Source organism: Dendropsophus ebraccatus, chromosome 1 (assembly GCF_027789765.1).
Source record: "Dendropsophus ebraccatus isolate aDenEbr1 chromosome 1, aDenEbr1.pat, whole genome shotgun sequence".
In the NCBI taxonomy this organism is placed as follows: Eukaryota; Metazoa; Chordata; class Amphibia; order Anura; family Hylidae; genus Dendropsophus; species Dendropsophus ebraccatus.
The window spans coordinates 27324136-27345186 of NC_091454.1; the positions used below are offsets into that span (position 1 = coordinate 27324136).

At 41.5% G+C, this 21051-nt stretch overlaps 1 protein-coding gene across 3 annotated transcripts in view; it reads left to right on the forward strand.

Moving 5' to 3' along the window:
* Positions 1 to 21051, forward strand: part of RNF130 (ring finger protein 130) — a 152859-nt gene that overhangs the window by 30634 nt on the left and 101174 nt on the right. For all 3 annotated transcript variants that reach the window (XM_069969163.1, XM_069969162.1, XM_069969164.1), the window contains exon 2: positions 18303 to 18497. In XM_069969163.1, coding sequence (XP_069825264.1) covers positions 18303 to 18497 — 195 coding nt within the window. The remainder of the gene's footprint in view (positions 1 to 18302; positions 18498 to 21051) is intronic.

Consider the following 21051-nt stretch of genomic DNA (forward strand, 5'->3'; position numbering starts at 1 on the left):
AAACAAATACACACTCAAGCTTTATGAGTCTGTGTTTAGGGCCTAACAATGACCCGTTCAGACATTTGGTTTAGATGTAGCAGAGCTGAACCAGTCATTTATCAGTTTTTGTGTACTGTGAAAACATGCTTAGGTAACATAACTTGGCAGACTTTTTGACACCTTGGCTTCATTATATAGACAGGCACAGCAAGGCGGTAATCAACATTGCTTGTGCCAAAAAAGTCTGCCCTACAGGCTTAGTAGACTCACAGAAGCACAATCAGGCAAGGGCTTGTGGCCCATAATACATCCACGGGAAACTGGGCGTTGACACTGTGGCAGGGTTTTTTTTTTTTTGTTTTTTTTTTTATATTGCTTCTTCAAAGGTGTCGGTGGTTGACTGATCCCACCCAATTGATCTGTTGAGTCTCCATTATGGTGTCCAGCGTTTTACCAGACAAAATGGTGCAGTATGTGGTGCCATTTTGTCTGGGATTTTTTTTTTTTTTACATAATCTGCATTGAAGTCTCCAAAGATGCGAACAAAGCCTAATCTGTGTGAGATCCTTATGACTCGTCTCGGCAGTGACCGCCTGTTCAGCCAATCACCGAGCGCGGTTCTGTCCTGTCTCAGTCAGTGATTGCCTGAGCGAACTGTCACTGCCAAGACAAGTTTGTCTTGAAAATGGAGGCAGGATCCTTCATTGAGGAACGCAAAGATGCCTTAGGAGGACACTGGGGGACCGCGAAAAGATAAGAATAGCATGTTTTGTTATGTTCTCCACCAGGGCAGTGACCTGTTGATCTTATGTGTAATACCACACACAACCTGAGGACAGAAGTTACACTGTTTTTCCAAGAAAGTAGCTGTATAACCTTTTAAGAAAAGAAAACCATACTCGCCCATAAGGGTGCTTTGCAGCTGCTGTTCTCACCCCGAGGAAGTGCCTGCTTAGCCAATCGCTGTCTACAGCAGTGACTCACCTCAGCCGGTGATTGGCTAAGCAGGCACTTCCTTGTGTCAAGAGTACGGCAGGAAATTGTGAGCACTGGGAACCAAGCAACTTCATAATGGCAAAAACAGGAAGTTGCAGCAGGTTAATCTGAATATTTTTGCCCCAGTCTGAGTACTTCAAAGAATATGGAAATATATTTAGAGGACCCCTTTAAATATAGGTGTATAAGAAACGTCAATTCTGTATTGTTATTCCTTGAGTGGGGGTGATGAAGAAGACGTCATTGCTTTTGGTAAAGATGAAATGTCTAGTTACTGGCTTTATGGTTATTGTAAGCGTCGACCCTTTCATAGCTTCTGTGTGATATTGATTGATGCACATCAGGGCTGTAAACATGTCATGCATGCTCTTTGCCTCTAGGCATTGACCTCTCTATGTGTTTTCGTCCAAACACCATGCTGATAGCAGACAGCGCACATCATTGCTCCCAGTGGTGCTCTTTACACCTGCACACACAGCATGGTAGACTTCACAATTATGTGCAGTTGTGTACGGCCATATGTTAGCCTTGCAATTCAGGATTTCAGCAACCCAGAGAAATTGACATCATGCTTATTGTTTTTCGGGACGGTCGCCCATAACAGTCATTTTACTTTATAGGTTTTATTCCCATGCTATTTGTGGATATAGGTCTACTTTCAGCTTCCTCGCACTGTATAGATTTACTGTACAGCATAGTAAATGCATTGCTCTATGTTCTCTTTGCTTACAGAATGTGACTGCTGATTTCTCGATTGAGCTGTCTGCTTAATTCCTGCAGTGATGATGATAATGATGATGTTTATCATTATGTGCAATTTTTGTAGTAATGGCTCAGGTCCAAGATCTGTGCCCGTGCCATTTATACAATACTAGACAGCATCCCTACGGTATTAAACACTATACATACCTTTGCAAATAAAAAAACACAAAAATTTTCTGCAGCTTCTATGCAGACCTATGTGTTGCCATGGTGACAGACTACAGATAAATGTTGTCTGATCTTACAACCTGCCCCCTACTTCTACTAACATCATTACAGAAGGAAAAAGGGACCGAAAGGCATAATGGTAAACTATATAAGGCTAGTAAAACTAGATGCATAACTAATGCATGAGTACAGCTTTGTTTACCATTGTGAGGTAAAATAATTTAAATCACTATACTGTTGTTCTCCCCCATTGATCTGATCACTTACTGGTTTCATCTCTGAATTGTGGTTGTGTGGTTTCACTTTCCCATAGTCCAATTTGGCAACTTGTACAGGGGAGAATAGCTGTCAATACTTCCAGGACGAAATAAAAGGTTGCTGTGGAACGGAGCATGTGTGACCACTTTAGTGAATACCATAAGGTGGTCGTAACCAGAGACAACAAATTTTTTTTAAAAAATCAGGTGCATGTCTCTTATACAGTACATTTAAAAAGAACGCTCGCTTTCACATTTAATTTTTTTTTTAATATAAAACATAAGTTTACACTTCTATATCACAATAGGAACACTTACGAAATATTATACTATAATATCTAGACAAGTAACTACAGGTCATACAGCTGTAAGTAACAATCCAGGTGCTTGCAGCTGCACTTATGTGAAGTTACTTCCAGAACATGACACTCGGATGGCGTGAAGGGAAGATATCATCGCCTATCCCTAAGTAGAAAGTTTTACTACAATTAATGAAGAATTAGAAAGGAGTTGACAATAAAATTTTGGTCAGTATTTTTCAGTATTAATCTATTGTACAGCTTATTTTATTGCACCACTCAATGTATTAATAATTGACAACTGGGTGTTACCATTGACCTTGTCAAGTGCCTGTTCCCCTACACACAATGGTACTGTCCAATCAGTACTAATTAAGCAGACATATTGAGAGATACAGACCCAGGCCATATAATAAGCTGTAATCTGTGGGGGAACCTGTCAGTAAGTGATTTATTTACAGCACCACCACAGGTGAAATGAAGCATTACACTACATCCTTTCATATCAAATGGATATCTGAGGTTAGGAATGGGTCCTCCAGAATTGAAGAAGCTGTATTTGCTCTTCGCAGGGGCCGTTGATATAATTTATAATTTCTTACTGAGATAAAAGATCCAATATAAGGACTAAAATAAGAAAACGTGTCCCCTATCTAAAGGACTAAGGACAAGTAAGGGGTTGGGGGTCCGACCTCCTTATCCCTCTGGGTGATCTCCATAGCGGCCCCCTAGCTGATTTGTTTTGAATTTGAGCCGCAGTTATGGCGCGTGACTTGTCCCCAAACGTATGGCCGGAGGACCATTTTGTCTTGGAATACCCCTTTAATCGTGCTGCCAGGCCACATGAATGATCACGGTATCGTTTATGCGGCCATTTAAATATATTGCCGTCGGCCACACATCTGTTTACACAGGGAGCGATATAATTTAGTACGGCACAGGATATACATTTTCTCACTCCTCCGCTGATCAGTGACACTTTTACACGGGCTGATTATAAGTCGAAGGAGCATTTCTAGCAACGCTCCTTACCAATAATCATCCTACATATAATGGCCTTTACAGTGCAGCCGGAGAGTGAAGCACACAGCCGTGCACTTCTCCAGGCTGCATCTTGTGATCAGTCAGTATCTCGGCACCAAGATCCCTACCGAATAAATCTGTTCACATGTCTGTGTGACATGTCACTGGGTTTTTTTTTTTATTAAGTGACAGTAACGCTTTAAGCCAGATTCAGATCTTTTGGTAATGGAAACAAGGTATGACAAGGGATATGTGCAAGTACCTGCCTGCCTGTCTATTGAAATAACGCTACTCCTGTCGGTTTATATAATAGAACGAGAGCATGTCCTTGAGACTATGTGACCGGCTGCATAATCTGTAGGACCCCATGGTGTGTTAACAGATCATAGGCTGGTATTACATGGACGTCATGTCCATCTGACCCTTAGACCTGAGGTCGCATGATATTTCAGCACTGTTTAACCAGCGCACACAACCTGGATATACAGTATGTATGGATAACTAAATGGCACTACAATTGTAAACTTAGACACAGAACAGAAAACTATCCTTCGGAGTAGTGTCCCTCAACCTTTGACTCTTCATCCATCATACGGCTGTCAGGTGATGATGGGAGTTGTAGTTTTGCAATAGCTGTACTTGTCCATGTGTTGGTTGTAAAGGCACCCAATGGGCCACCATATAGTACCTATGGGACATACTCATGTGATACATCATGTGCCTCATCTTCAGCCCCTTGATTTAGAGTAATGTCGGGTCTCCTATAAATATTTGCAGCTTCAGCAAATTCCTTCCATACTAACTTGTCACTTTTTGCAATTTAAATAGACCAGAAATCTGTCTGTAAAATGTCTGGGATACAGGGGTTCATGGCAGAATACGCTACACTAAACGTCAGCCCTCCAGAGCTGTAATCCTGCTTCAAACAAGTATCATAAGTGCAGTCAAGGACAGATTACGCTCCAAGTTTACTCTCTCTAAACTGGTGGCCATAGTTAAGATAATGGGAGATTACAGAGTTTTTTAAAGGGGTTTTGATTTTTACATAGTTCCCTATGCAGTATATATATCTCCGGGTATCCAGTTAATTAAAAAAAAAAGCTGACTTTCCTCTTTCATTTCCTTGTAGTTAAAATAAACCCTTACAAATCCATCCACGATTTTAATGGAAAATGTGTAATAACACTCGGCTTCCAAGTGGCGGGTGGTAATTGGTGACCAGAGTGAGCGGCGTGTTGTAATAACGCTCGTTCTGGCAGCAGCTGACGTTGGTGTCATTGACACCAGAAAGTAGGTTATTTCTGCTCCACAGTCAGGGATGAGACATTGGACGCTATAGACTGTATGCACAAGCTGGGGAAGGAGCAGGGCAAGTCATCATCCTCCCGTTGGAGCCTTGCTGCATTACAGCCCAGAATTAAAGTATGGTATATTATAGTATGTGTATATATGAACAGAGGTATATTATAGTATGTATATGTATGAACAGAGATCAAGTCTCTGCTTCTCTTTACTTAGGGCAGAGACACAGCACTAAATATCTGTAGCGTATGTGCACCATTCATATAGGCGCTTGTCCGGAAAGGCTTGTTAAACCACTTTTTAGCGACCGTGAGATCCGTAATTCCAAGGCACTGGAAGGCGACTGGGCCTCAATCACAGAATGGACTGCAGAGGTCCACCACCGGTATTCCTTTTATCGATGGTGGCAATTGACCAAGATAGGGTCCGTTAGGGTCCGCATGTGGATGGGCATGGACTACCTACAAGACTGGACCTGCGTTCTCACAGTGGTTGACCTAGACGGTCTTCTTGTACAGGCCGTTGGCCTAAAGGCCGATACCGGCCTATAATAGCAGGGTATCCCATTACTGCCACTATAGATCCCTGACAGTCCTGTATGTTGTTACGCCAATCTTTCCTCCACCCTGACCACTTGTGTCTATAGTCGGTCGCATATCGCGGTGGTGGTGCAAGACACCATACACATCTATGCCCGTATACCCGTATCTACAGCAATCTCCTGAGTATTACCAAAAAAAATATAATAATGAAGCTAGTTAGAAAGTGTCCGTTTTCTATATGATACAGCTGTAGATATCAGCGATTCGTAGAGAAGCCGGTTACCATGGCGACCATAGTAATCCTTTGTTAAAAAGCGCAGCTACGGTATAAATCCACCTAATATGTAAAATCTGGATTATTGTATAGGTAATAATACAATAATTACAATTATTGTATAGGTAATAATAGTGTGGTTGTTATATAGTCTAAGTAATAATAGTATGGGTATTGGTGAGTGTAAGTAAAAATTGTATGGATATTATATAGTGTAGGTAGTAATAGTGTAGGTGTTATATAGTATAAGTAATTATAATATGGGAATTGAATAGGTAATAATAGTATGTGTAATATGGAGTGTAGGTAGTAATAGTGTAGACATGGATTTTATATAGTATAGGTAATTATACTGTGGATATTATATAGTATAGGTAGTAATAGTATGGATTTTGTATAGTATAGGTAGTAATAGTATGGATTTTGTATAGTATAGGTAGTAATAGTATGGATTTTGTATAGTATAGGTAGTAATAGTATGGATTTTGTATAGTATCGATAGTAATAGTATGGATTTTGTATAGTATAGATAGTAATAGTATGGATTTTGTATAGTAAAGGGAATTATACTGTGGTTATTATATAGTATAGGTATAATCTAGGTATTGAATAGGGAATAATAGTATGGATATTGAATAGGTAATAGTATTCATAGTGTATAGTAGAGGTAATATTATGGATTGTGCAGGTAATTGTAGTGTGGATATTATAAAGGCCATCATAATATGGACAGTATATAGGTGATTATAGCAAAGATATTGTATAGATAATTAAATTATTGATATTGTGCCCATAGTTTATTATACAGATGATTATAGTATGGATATTGTGTAGGTTATTACATAGTTATTGAATAGGTAATAATAGTATAGATATTGTACTGTATATGTATACAGTGTTTCCCCAAAAATAATACAATGTCTTATATTAATTTGTGCTTCTTAAGATGCGCTATGTCTTATTTTCAGGGGATGTCTTATTTTTCCATGAAGAATTCACACTTATTGTTGAAAAACATAAAAAGAATGTTTATTATATACTGTATAGTAGTAATCACTAACCAACGTAACCCTGTTAGTTGCAGGGTCTTACGTTCGGGGGATGCCTTATTTTAAGCTATCGTGTAAATCCTCCACTATGCCTTATTTTCGGAGGATGTCTTATTTTCGGGGAAACAGGGTGGGTAATTCTATTATTAATACCTCGGTAGTTATAGCTATTATACTGTATAGGTAACTAATCTGGATATGGATATTGTATAAAATAGTGTGGACATTGTGTGAGTAAGTAATATGGAATGGATATTGTACTGTATAGGTAGTTATAGTATTGATATGATGTAGGTAACTTAAGGATGGCATTTGTAAAAGTAATAAATATGGTGTGAATATTGATTCATATCTGTAAATATAGTATTGATATTGTGTAGGTTACTGTAATATGTGTGTGTGTGTGTGTGTATATATATATATATATATATATATATATATATATACAGTGTGTGTGTGTGTGTGTGTGTGTGTATATATATATATATATATATATATATATATATATGTGTGTGTGTATATATATATATATATATATATATATATATATATGTGTGTGTGTGTTACTATAGTATACATATTGTATAGATGATTAATACAGTATTGATATTGTATTGTTGTATAGGTATTGTATATAGATTGGTATAGGTATATTGTATAGATGATATACTGTAGTATGGGTATTTGTATAGGTGGTATTGTATAGGTGATGTAGTATGGATATTTATGTAGATGAAATACTATGGGTATTGCTTTGTCATTGTTTTCCTTTGTTGGATATTAGATTGTCCCTGAAGTCTGGGGAACCTGTAAATCTGATAAAATCTTGCGCTTTCCATGTAATTATCCATCAGGGAATCCCTAAGACTAATGAATAATTATTTTGCCCAGTGTCTAGAAGACTGGCTTAGTTACGTGGCGCTGCCAGCGAGCAAATACGTGTGCAAAACCTGACCTGTGCCTCCAGCTGCCGACATACAGAGAATATGCAGGAGCACCCAGCGGATACTAACATATATGCATATCGCTCTTTGTACTGTCTTGAGTCCACTAGACCTAGGCCTGTAGTATAGGGTTAAATCTAACGAGGTTATCTTGACTCGGGAGATGGCTTACACAACTGGATCGAGCTGTACACTAAGAGTCATATATATATATATATATATATATATATATATATATATATATATATATATAGTTTAGGTATAGCAGTGATGCAACTTACAGTAATAAACTTATGTTTGCCTTTATCTCATTCACTGCACCTCTTTTAGTTTTTGTTGTTTTTTTTTTCTCACTTTTGAAGGTGAATTCGACATTTCTGCGGATGATTTGCATTTCAGTCATGCATTAAAACATAAAAAAAAAAAAAACACAGGACCTTTTTCTTATGAACTCTTGAAGAAGCCCTAATATAATTTGCATTAAGGGGCAATAAAGAAGCTACAAGTAGATAATTTGCGGATTGGAAACTTGGCAATTAGCATAATCTACTTAAGAAACTATGAGAGTTCAAGAATGACATTAGTCTCAGATGAACGTGCTCCGAGACGTTGACTGGAGACACTGTGATGTATGAGTGCTCCTTACTAATGTGCAGGATGCGGCTTGCAGTCCATAACTTGCATATTTAAAGTGGAGGTGTCCGGTTTTTAGGGTATGAAGTAAGTGCGTGGGTGAATAGGGCATGTGACCCTTAATCTGTTCATTAATTGGTCCTTCTAGTGAGTATAAAATCATATGCAAATTAAGCTTTGGAGCCCACTGGGCGGTCCTCTCAGCCACCAGAGCCGTGCACTGTTTGTTCCCTTTTCTAGTTAGTCACTCAAGTTGCGTTCATCTCAAGAAATGACTCCTCCAAATACCCCAGCAAGTAATGAGTGAGTGTGGGCTATCCTTCAGGCTATGTCCGAAACATGGCCACCATCTTGAAAGCCGCCATATTGAATCCAGGTTGAGTTTTTGCAATGAGAAGGTAGTCAAGTAGCATATTTAATGTGCTGTCCATGGTGCTGAAAACTGAGCTGCATCCAAATATTATAAACCCACATGAGACCTTTGTGTTGATAACTTTTGAATCAGTAAGGATATTACAAATCTGATTGGATTCCCATTGGGAAAACTTGCCCTTGATCCAATATGGTGGCTTTGAAGATGGCAGCCATTTTCCTTCCTTTGCCTAAAAGATTCCCTCCCCAACCAGGGTATTTCAGATATGTTATTTTTCCTTTTTTTTCTGAACTAACGGGGGTCCTGAGACTTGACTCACACGGACTCTTCTTTCCATGGGGCTGTACTTTTGCCTATTAGCATGGAATGAAACCGGCTACAAGTATAACATAACCTACTGTATTAAAATCTTACAAATAGTAGTACAGTTGCAGCATATGTGTTAAACCCACCATACAATGCACTAACACAGTGCTCCTCCAAATGACCCTCGTAAGAAGTTTTCCCACCATTTACTACCACTTTGTAATCTGTGCGGGTTCCAGCGACCAGACCCCCCTCTGTCCAGCGATATGGGAAAAGCTGAGTATAAAAGGGTTTAGCATGCACTAGGTTAGCATTGAAACTCCTTCACTGATTAATTCTGCACAGTAACACAACAACCTGCTATACAAAGGACTACAACACAGCTCTATTCACTTGAATGGATCTGTATCACAATTCCCTTCACTTTGTGCGCTGCCAAAAGGACATCCCTTTATTTTAAGAGTTGAGCATTATGTGGGACTGTTACAAAATAAGAATATTCCTTTATTTTGCTAAATAATACCGCCACTAATAACCGCTTACTTTGCTGGTATAGCAGCGCTCGGGCTTCCAGGACTGTGTATGAACCACAGACATGCTGAGTCTTGGATTTTACATTCCCTATAATGAATTCCCTTGGATAGTGGACACAAAGAGACTAATTCTGTATAAGGTCTTTCATTCATTTTGATGTATATGCTATATGATGCTTTATACCGCCACACCGTCTAAAGTGGGCTCCAAAAAGATGAAAATAGAAGATGGTGTCTAGTTATTGGTAAAATTCATTACAGGTTCCTGTAAATGCAATTTATAGCTCCGCTGTTCGGTTTTACCCTGATTTTTCCTACTTTCCTCTTTTTAATACTTCACACCAGATTATTACAGCTCTATAAATCATCCCTTGGTAAATATGCATCGAGCAGTCAGTGTTTTACGAAGCAGTCAAGCGCTATGCAGCAAATTGTCTCTCTAAAATGTCGCCTGTTTATTCTCGGAGGTGTCGGTCCAGGAATCGTGCTGCTCGCGTGATGTGGATTTCATATTTTAATTTTTAAGTTTTTACAATGAGTGACTGACTATATCATTTAATATACCGCCATGGTGTTATAGAAGAAGAGGAGCTGGGAAGATATAGGTCGTGAGGAAAGAGTCACTAGAATAATTAACCTTTTAGAATAGAAGGCCCAGCTTTCTTTATTCTTAGGAGTCCAGTGGGCGGTCTTAAGTGTGGGGGGTTGGTTCACCACCCACTGGACTCCTGAGCATAGGAAGAGACAAGGATTTCAATCAATATGTTATAACGAATAGTTCTTACATAACTACATATCCATCTTCTCAGACTCGCCCACTGTATAACATGCTGCTGGTAGATATGACTACATGTTTATCTGATAGGTTCCCTTTAAAATACTTTTTAGATAGATACAGATAGATAGATTAATGTTTTTTATTAGTAGGACATTGGCTTTTAATGTAGTTACCTATAGGTGATGTCTGTAAGGGCCGTATTGCACGGGCCGATTATCGTTCGAAAAACCGTTAGATCGTTCGGATCGTTTTGTGTAATAGCAGACGATTAAACAACCAATGAGAAAACGTTGGTCGTTTGATAGAATTCTGACCTCGTTGCACATTGTTCACACATCGTTTGGTGTAAAGAAAAGTCGTATCTGAAATGTACGCAATAGCGACGACAAAACGACCGCAAGAAGGATCATAAGTAACAATCATCGTTCCGTGTAATTGGGCGTACGATTTCAGGTCGTTTGCCATAGTGGTCATTTGAGATCGTTAATCGTTAGTCGTCAAAAAATCGCTTGGTGTAATAGTACCCGAAAGCTGCAGAACATCCCCATCCAGATAACTCATTATAATGCATGTTTATTACAATGTATCTGCCCATGCTGTAAGCACACAACCTATAGAAAACTCAGCTACTTCTATGTATATTGGTTACCTCTGTCAACCAGACGACAGTAATTTCTTAGAGGGGTAGTCTGGCCACTTAAATTTTATTTAAACGTACCAACCATTTTTAAAAATGTCTCAAATTTCATAGTAAAATATCAGAGGTTTTGTCTATTGAATGCTAAAACCATTGGGGAGAGGCGCTCAGCAGAGTGTTGTACCTGTGCGTTCCTGCTCAACCTTAGAGAGGTCGAAGCGGTCAGCAATCTGTTGGTGCACATAGAGAGGGACAGGTCCCCCACGTAGCAAGTCACAAAAATCTTGGCACTCAACAAAATATATATATACACTCACCGACCACTTTATTAGGTACACCTGTCCAACTGCACATTACCACTTAATTTCTAATCAGCCAATCACATGGCGGCAACTCAGTGCATTTAGGCATGTAGACATGGTCAAGACAATCTCCTGCAGTTCAAACCGAGCATCAGTATGGGGAAGAAAGGTGATTTGAGTGCCTTTGAACATGGCATGGTTGTTGGTGCTAGAAGGGCTGGTCTGAGTATTTCAGAAACTGCTGATCTACTGGGATTTTCACGCACAACCATCTCTAGGGTTTACAGAGCATGGTCCGAAAAGAAAAAACATCCAGTGAGCGGCAGTTCTGTGGGCGGAAATGCCTTGTTGATGCCAGAGGTCAGAGGAGAATGGGCAGATTGGTTCGAGCTGATAGAAAGGCAACAGTGACTCAAATAGCCAAGCGTTACAACCAAGGTAGGCAGAAGAGCATCTCTGAACGCACAGTACGTCCAACTTTGAGGCAGATGGGCTACAGCATCAGACGACCACCCAATACTAACATGGTGTACCTAATAAAGTGGCCGGTGAGTGTATATATATATAGGTGAGTGCCGAGACTTTTGTGACTTTCTCCTTGGAGAGGAACACGAGCAGTGTATACATTTTTAGAAAGTCTCTGCACGCTTGGCTTTCCATGAAGAGCAGACTAGTGCAAAGTAGAAACAAAGGGCTGGGGGCACCGTGCTTAGCTGTTGGACCCCAGGCCTTTTTATTTCTCTCAATAGAAAGAACCCAGGCTCCATAGACTTTATACACTTTTATAACTGCATGGCCTATAACTGTGGGCGGCCCATGGACTGTGCACTACGAGCCACATATAACTGTGTGAAGAAGGCCTTACATGAGGGATAAGGAACCTTCGGCCCTGTGGGCATTGATGTTTGGCAACAGCTGGAGGTGTGAAGGTCCCCCCCCCCTCCTTGCCTTACATATATATTGTTCTATTATTGACCAGCTAATATGTATACCTCCCCGTGCCAGTTCCCTCTCCTGAGACATTTGCTCGCCTCCGCCAGGTCCTTCTGGCAGCCAGTCACCTATGCATTTTTTACATTACCGTTTCTTTCCTCCTGAATAATATTTTTAATGCATACAGGGAAAAATGTAGATAATTGATCGTCCTGAAAGAAGGCCAGCAATAATTTATTTCACAGATCGCGCAGACTGGCTGCTAGGAAAAATGGTATGTTAACTCCGGCACTCAGCCTGAAAATTAGAAATTGCCAAGTGAGAGAGAACAGACAGCAGCTGTAGGTTGGACATGTTCTGGGTTTTAATGCGCTGCCATTATTCTTGTCCGTCCCAGTTCTAATGTTCTCCGCAAGCCAAATCTGTACAGGAAGATGACTTACGGTCAGGATTGTTTTATTCCCATCTACTTTGTATTAATCACATTACGAACCATCAGGGAAAAGTACTAGACACAGTATTTTGTTCCACCCTGACCACTACACCAGTAGTGTGTTCCTTAATTCAATATGGGTTGTGGCTTAGCAGTAATCCATCTTGGTGACCACTTTCTGTGTGCTTAAAGGGGCTTTCCAAGATTTCCAAATTAATGGTCTATGGTCAGGGTTGGCCAACTCACGACACCCCTGCCAATCGGCACTCAAGGTCTTTATGCACACATCCTTGCATCGCTATATTAGGGCCTGTTCACACTGAGCAAAATTGATCTCTCAGCTGCAGAATCCCACCTGCCTCAGTGTTAAACAGTGTTTCTATGGGAGGGCTCGCGTGCGCCTCCGCTTCCTCCGCTATCCACTTAAAGAATTAACATGTCAATACTTCCCATCCCATAGAAACACCGTTTGACACTTGCTCAGTGTGAACAGGTCCTTATGGGTAGTGGCGGTGCAAGATACTGTAGCGTTGCTTTGTTTAACTTAAATTGGAGAAAGCTGCTGCCTTCAAACATCTCATAGGTGGGGGAGGGAGGATGCCTAGAGTCAGTCTAATATTACTTAGGCCTTCAACTAAGAAATTTTGCTGACCCCCTTTAAACTGGAAAAACATATTAGATCAGTGTCAGTGGCACCCCCTACTCCAAACTTGGGCACCCCCGAAAGTAAGGCCACCCGCCGCTACCCAGGACTAACCTAATCCCCTTGTCGGGGCACTTGGTTCACTGCCCCCACGTCCTCCATACGTTCCGCCGCATGTTCCGACGCACAATGCACATCCTTGCCTGTCCTACTGGCACTGGTCCTTCTTACAGATTCTTTGAAAAATGAAAGGTGGAATCTTTGTGGTTGCTAGGGGCAATTGAGCCAATTCTACTTTACACCAGTTTGATAAATCTCCCCCATAGTGCCTGTTTTTGAGCAAAAATTTATATAAGGCACTGTCTTATTTTTGGGGAAACAAGGTAGTTGTGCCACAGGTTGGAGATCACAAACCTAAAGCAAGATGATGATCGGAATAAACCTGCCAAGCAAGAGACCAATAATCTTTATAGTTGCTCTTATCTTCGAAAACACCATAAAGCAGTGAATTATAACTATGATAAGGCATAGAGAGCTACACAAATGATGGCGACCAGGAGAACGGAAGGGAGTGAGGTGTAGAGATGGACGTCACGTATACTTATGGATTATAGATTCCGGCCTTGTAGTGGTTTAGTGTTAATAAATCATGTAGGGAAAGTACTTATGATAATGTAATGTCAGGTGTACTACCCTTCTCTACAATACATAGGTCTAAGCCTAAGGTCTGCAGATGACATATACAATATGTATGTAGTCATTGTCGGAGGAGAGGCTTGCATCAGCTCTTTTCCGTAGCTTTACATGGTTGATAACAGGATACAGTAGATTGCATTTCCATAAGTAAAAAGACCTGTGCTCATAGCCAGCTGAGTTAATAATGTGATGTTATACATGGTTTATTGAATCTGCATAGCTGTCTTCAAGGGTTGTCTGGAATTAAAGGGATACTCAGGCAAAAAAAAAGTTTTTAAATCAACTGGTACTAGAAAGTTATACAAATTTGTAAATTACTTCTATTTAACAAAAAACTTGGGATTCCCAGTACTTTAGACCTTTTCAATGTACTTAGACCTTGACCAATCTTCTGCAACCTGCCTGTAAGGGTGGGTTTAGACTATGGGATTCTCGCGGATAAATTCCGCGGGAATTCCATCGCCTGTACGCGCTCACGGCCGCGCGTCTTTACGCCGGCTCCATAGACACTATTCTATGGGCCGGCTGATTCCGCATTCCGCCAAAAGAATTGTCACGTCAATTCTTTCGGCGGAATGCGGAATCAGCCGGCCCATAGAATGGTGTCTATGGAGCTAGCGGAAAGGCGCGCTGCCGTGAGCGTGTACAAGCGACAGAATTCCACGGAATTTATCCGCGAGAATTCCGTGGTCTGAACCCACCCTAAGATCGTGTCCTGAGAAGTGACTGCTGTGACCCACCTGGGTACCGGTATAGGAAAGACCTCATTGTTAGGTGTGCACTCAGTTATTTCCTATACAGGCCCCTGGTTGGGTCATGGCATGGAGGCAGCACTCAAGTTGGAGGAAGTATGGTTTACATAAATAAAACAGTTGGTGAGTGCTGTCCTCCGTTACTTCCATTTGAAACCATTGCATTGTGGGTGACCAAACCTACCAAGTGACTTACACTGCACGACTAAAGGGGTGTTCACTACAATCTTTTTGAGGTGGGTCATGACAGTCACTGCTGAAAGCGCAAGTTACTGAAAGGATCAACCTTCTAGAACTTTCCCATGGATCTCCATCTTGGTGTTGGCCATGTATGTTGGGAACCTCTTCAGGTAATAGCTTTATTTTTTACTTTTGCCCAGAGTATCCCTTTAAGTCGGTCTTTGTAAATACGCAGTTAAAGTGAAGATCATCCGTAGTCCTCTCCTTGCCTTATATCTGTGCTGATTTACGACGAGGACATAGAATTTTCTTGTTCCTCTGTGAAGTCTGCCATTGCTTGCGACTGAAATACCGCTTATTTCCTAAGTGGCCGTGTTGTCATTTGACAGTTAATTGAATATCCGTACATCAAATAGTGAAACAAATCAGCTCTTTAGTCACCGCTGCCCATAACATCCAATTCCCTTTAATCACTACTAAAGGACGCGCTACTAAGGGGACGCCGAGCCGTCTTTCTTCTCCTTCACCGAATCAGCATGATCTAATTGTAAAGTGAATTTTTTTCTTTTTAGATATTTTTGCTCCCTTCTCTCCAAGGCGATGCATTTGTGACAGGTAGGAAGAACAAAGCGCCGTATTATATGCAGCAAAGTGTATGTTTAGAGAGAGTGCAAGGGTTCCTCATTGTCTCTTTACAGAGCGATGCAAGGTTTTCTACAGATGTTCTCGGCGGTTACATACCATTTTCTTTCCTTTTTATCACACTTTCTTATATACAGCGCCATTTCATGCCTTTCAGCAAAATTTTCTATTATGAATTGATATTAGAAAATGGGATTATTGATTTTTCTATGCCAGACGCTGTTTTGGCCCCATTGTTCCCAGTGTTGAGCGGCTCTTCGTGGGCGGGACTCTGCAGTGTGATTGACAGCTTCGATCTCAGGATCCATTGTGGTTGTGATGTTTTTACTGTTCAGATATTCAGGACCCCCTGTATAAGTCAAAACTGGAAAGCTCTAGCAGACTTGTCCGTTAAAATGGCCGCCATGTTTTAGAAACAGTACTTGTCACCTGCTGTAAATTTCCTTACCATCCTCCAGATAGTCGTTCTGGCAAATGGTAGGGTTCCTAACTGGATGACCTCCTTAAATACTAATGGATGACCAAATAAGAAGTGCATTTCTATGTAATGTAATCTGTAGCTTACCTCTCTGTCTATAGATGTCTTCCATTGATATTAGTCTTCATTGTTTACATCTGCTTAAAGGGGCAACATAGCTAAAGGGAAACTGATAGCATGCATATGCATGTCTCAATGCTGCCAGTTCCCACTTATATACAAAGCGGCCATCCGGTAGGTACCTTTTATCTTGTCTCCGTGATCCCCTGTTTGAAAAAAAAAAGTTCCTTAATTTAAACTGACAGTGTCACAGAGGCGGGTCTTTGACACGGTCTTCCTCCATCTGCTGTCCAGCCTCCGCCCTGTCTTCAGGCCACTCCCACCTTTCCAAAGAATGATGGACAGCCGGAGGAGGGGTGAGCATCCTGAGGACAGCGCTATGGCTGGAAAGTGGGTAGGTGCAGACGGTGTTACTTTAAACAGATGACTGCTTTTAGAGTAGAGTGGTGGTCGGAAACCTAGACAATGAAATGTTAACAGTAGGAAGGAAAGAACAGCATATCAGGAGTAGGAGGTTTGCTAGATGTTTTTGCAAAACTAACTTGAAGAGCCCTACAAGTATTACTATATTGTTTGAGATGGAAATCCCCCTTTTAAGAAGGTTTCTGTACATGTATGTGTGTGTGTGGAGTGCAAATGCTTGCAAGTGTGTAGGCATGGAGTGCGTATCCTTATAGGTATAGAGCATGTGTAGGCATGGAGTGCGTATCCTTATAGGTATAGAGCATGTGTAGGTATGGAGTGCGTATGCATATAGGTATAGAGTGTGTGTAGGTATGGAGTGCGTATACATATAGGTATAGAGTGTGTGTAGGTATGGAGTGCGTATACATATAGGTATAGAGTGTGTAGGTATGGAGTGCGTATGCATATAGGTATAGAGCATGGGTAGGGATGGAGCGTATATACATATAGATATAGAGCATGTGTAGGCATGGAGTGCGTATGCATATAGGTATAGAGCATGGGTAGGGATGGAGCGTATATACATATAGATATAGAGCATGTGTAGGCATGGAGTGCGTATGCATATAGGTATAGAGCATGTGTAGGTATGGAGTGCTTATGCATATAGGTATAGAGTGTGTGTAGGTATGGAGTGCGTATGCATATAGGTATAGAGCATGTGTAGGGATGGAGGGTATATACAAATAGGTATAGAGCATGTGTAGGGATGGAGGGTATATACAAATAGGTATAGAGCTGTGTAGGCATGGAGTGCTTATGCCTATAGGTATAGAGCATGTGTAGGGATAGAGGGTATATACATATAGGTATAGAGCTGTGTAGGCATGGAGTGCGTATGCATATAGGTATAGAGCTGTGTAGGCATGGAGTGCGTATGCATATAGGTATAGAGCTGTGTAGGCATGATGTGCGTATGCATAAAGGTTTAGAGCGTGTGTAGGTATGGAGTGCATATGCATATAGATATAGAGCTGTGGAGGGATTGAGCATATACATAAAGGTATAGAACTGTGTAGACATGGAGTGCGTATGCATATAGGTATAGGGCATGTGTAGGCATGGAGTACGAATGCACTATGCATATAGGTATAGGTATGGAGTGTGCATACTGTACATATAGGCATGGAGCATGTATTTATATAGGTATAAAGAGTGTTTAGGCATGGAGTGTGTATGCTTGAAAGTATGGAGTGCGGATAAGTATAGGTATAGCGCATGAGTGCATGTAGGTATGGTGCGTATTTGCTTGTCAATAAGGAGCACGTATACGAGCAAGTATAGAGCGTGTATGTTTATATGTATGGATTCTGTACACCCTGAGTTCTCTGCTATCCCTCACCACTCCATTACATGCTGTTTACTACATTAGGAAGTGAAGTAGGGAAATAAGATTTAAACTTTGGCAAGAGAACAGCGTCTTGTCGGTGACCTTAGCGGGGCCTTTTGGGTCGTAGCATTGGGAAATAGGTTGGGGCCTTGCTTATTTCCCAGGTTGCGCAGTACATTGCGTTCTTGTTCCCGTCTCTATAGCTTGGGGGTGACAGTATCCGTCATCACTATGTCAGCTTCTTATATATTACCAGCATGGGATGGAGCCAGTTTGAGCAGCAGACTGAGAGGTGTAACGCTAGCTCTGAATCCAGCAGTAAGGTCATAGTCAAGCTGCAGTGAGCAGAGCTGCTTGGTATTACAATCTGTCAGCAGATCATGGAGAAAAACATGGACAGGTTGGGTTTTACTGTTCTGTAAGGTTATTGTAAGTGATCTGCCTTAATCTCCTCCTCCTCAGATTACTATATACTATATTCATTGACTTTTTTCATTGACTCTTGCCGTTTGTTTCTCCGTTTTCCGCAGCTCCAGACAGACAGGGTTGCGACTCGCACATACGTTTCCCGGTGCCTCCCAACACCAAGCACTGGATTGCGCTTTTGCAGCGCGGGAACTGCACCTTCAAAGAGAAAATCCTCCGAGCCGCCTCGCATAACGCCACCGCCGTGGTCATCTATAACAACAATTCCAATGAGGATGCCGTCACCATGACTCATCCAGGTAATGGCACATGTCACATGTCACGGGGAGGAAGGGGATGAAAGGGTTTTCATATGGCAATCCATATGGGTAGATCGATAGTAATTATGTCGTTATGTGATTTTAGATATTCTAGTATTCGCTCTCCTACGGGTTCAGTCGTACTATAGTTACGTGTGTTTGACTGAATATATCCTAATGACCCTATAATGACCATCACATACATATTAGTGTGACATAGTAGATATTAGACCAGTTTGAAACCCATTTATTACGATGAATAGTTCCTATATAATAACAGCTATAGAGCCCATGTAAAATTAGCTATAGTGCCCCATAATACCAGTTATAGAGCTTATACTAAACCATATAGCCTAAACACTCTAGAATTAGACCAATTCAAGAGCCAATTTTAAAGGGGTAGTGCGGCGGTAAAGAATTATTCACAACTTTGTAATGTATGTTATGTCTGTGAATCGCCCCCTTCCCGTGTCCCACCACCCCCGCCCGTGTACCCGGAAGTGTGGTGCATTATACATACCTGATCCGTGTTGCGCCCGTCTGCCATCTTGTGCAAAGACGTCATCTTTGGGAGGCCGGCCGAATCGCTGCCGCCATCCCTGATGCCGGTCCCCCTCTGCTGCGTCATCAGCCGCTCAGCCGTGATTGGCTGAGCACAGAGCATCTGATGACCCTGCAGAAGGCGGCCGGCACTAGGGACGGTCGGAGCGGTTCGGCCGGCCGAAGATGACGTCTTGGCAGAAGATGGCGGACATGCGCGACACGGATCAGGTTTGTATAATGCACCACACTTCCGGGTACACGTGCGGGGGTGGTGGGACACGGGAAGGGAGCGATTCACAGACATAACATACATTACAAAGTTGTATAACTTTGTAATGTGTGTTATTCTGTAAATAATTTCTTAGCGCCGCACTACCTCTTTAAGGCGGCTCTACACCTTTAAGGTGAGATGGCCGAACGACTATAAGTTATCTCTCTCATCCTCGCCATATGCAGAAACCTTGAGCACGGGGTTCTTTATAGGCTGAGGAGAAGTAAGCCGCAACCAGACTGCTTTGCCTGCAGCCTATCTCTCCCAGAACAAAGGGGTCGAGCAGCGATATTGCATCATGCCTGACCCCTATCATCTCCACTGACATGTCATGTGGATAGTTTGGGAGAACACCTTTATACCAAGGGCCTAACCCACTGTGATTTGCAGGTAGGACCGGCAAAAGTATAAGGTGTATGTGAGCTTTATTTTCAAGCACTTTTAGTGTCTACGTTATGCCAGGACTCACAGTACCACATTTTATTGATATGCATGCCTTAAAGTGTCACTGTCATTTACATTTTTTCTTTCATAAATCAATAATACAGGCGATTTTAAGAAACGTTGTATTTGGGTTTATTAGCAGGAAAAATGCATTTTTATCATGAAAAAGCAGTTTGAAGCTCTCCCCCCTATCTTCATGATTGTCTATAAAGACAGGAGGGGTGGAGGGAGATGAGGCACCAGAACAGGACAACAAAGAGTTAATTTATAGCTACATCTCCTCTGAAGTCAGCACTGACCTCTGAATACAGGCTTTCACATCTCCCACTTTGTAATCCTTTGTTCTCTGCTCTCTGCTGGCGACTAATCTCATTGGGGTGAGGGATCCATCGCTGCCTCCCGTATCTCTTTATTAAGCATAAGTTTGGCTAGGAGACAGCAGTAACCTGTAATTGCGTTGTATTGCTTCAGTTGCTGTCATATTTGCAAATGCGTATTGATGTTTTTGTCAGACGAGCCCTCCGATTCACCATCTTATCACCATCGACTTCATCATCTCTGGCAATCTTAACTGTATTGGCTCAGGAGCGTTGCTTAGTATCTTATCTGAAACGGTGAGATAAATGCTGAAGTAGGCTTTATCCTCCTCTACAATAACACCGCTATTAGAGCTGACGCTTCTCTGTGCCGCTGCCCGCAATGACTGTGTATTACAGGTCCACACGCCTATCAGCCGAAATGGCACAAAAAAAATCTTTGGCTACTAAGCGCAGTGAAAGAATCCGGTGCACAGAATGTTTCTTATCACTCTTGTCACTCGGCAGTCTAGTAAAGTGACATCTTTTCACACGTATGAGAAATATGACAGTGACATCACTCCTGATGAAATCATAGCTAAATACAGCTCCGAGCTTTATTCTCTGTTCTGCAGTTGTTTGTTATCACTATCGTGACTTTTTATTTTTTTTTAACCCCTTTCTGACATTTTGCATACATGTATGTCCAGTGTCAGGTCAGGATGTATGGAGCGGGATCAAGAGCTGAACCTATTGTGTACACAATGGGTGCTGGCTGCTATCTGCACTTGACAGATCCTGGCATATTTAAAGGGGTTATCCAAGTTGAGATGAGCGAACTTCAAGTACCTTCAGATTCCGAACCCAAACTCTAAGCATTTGATTACCGGTGGATAAAAAAGTTGGATGCAGCCCTAGGGACTTTATCCTCCTCTACAATAACACCGCTATTAGAGCTGACGCTTCTCTATTGCACAGGAGACGTCGAGGAGAAAGGTAT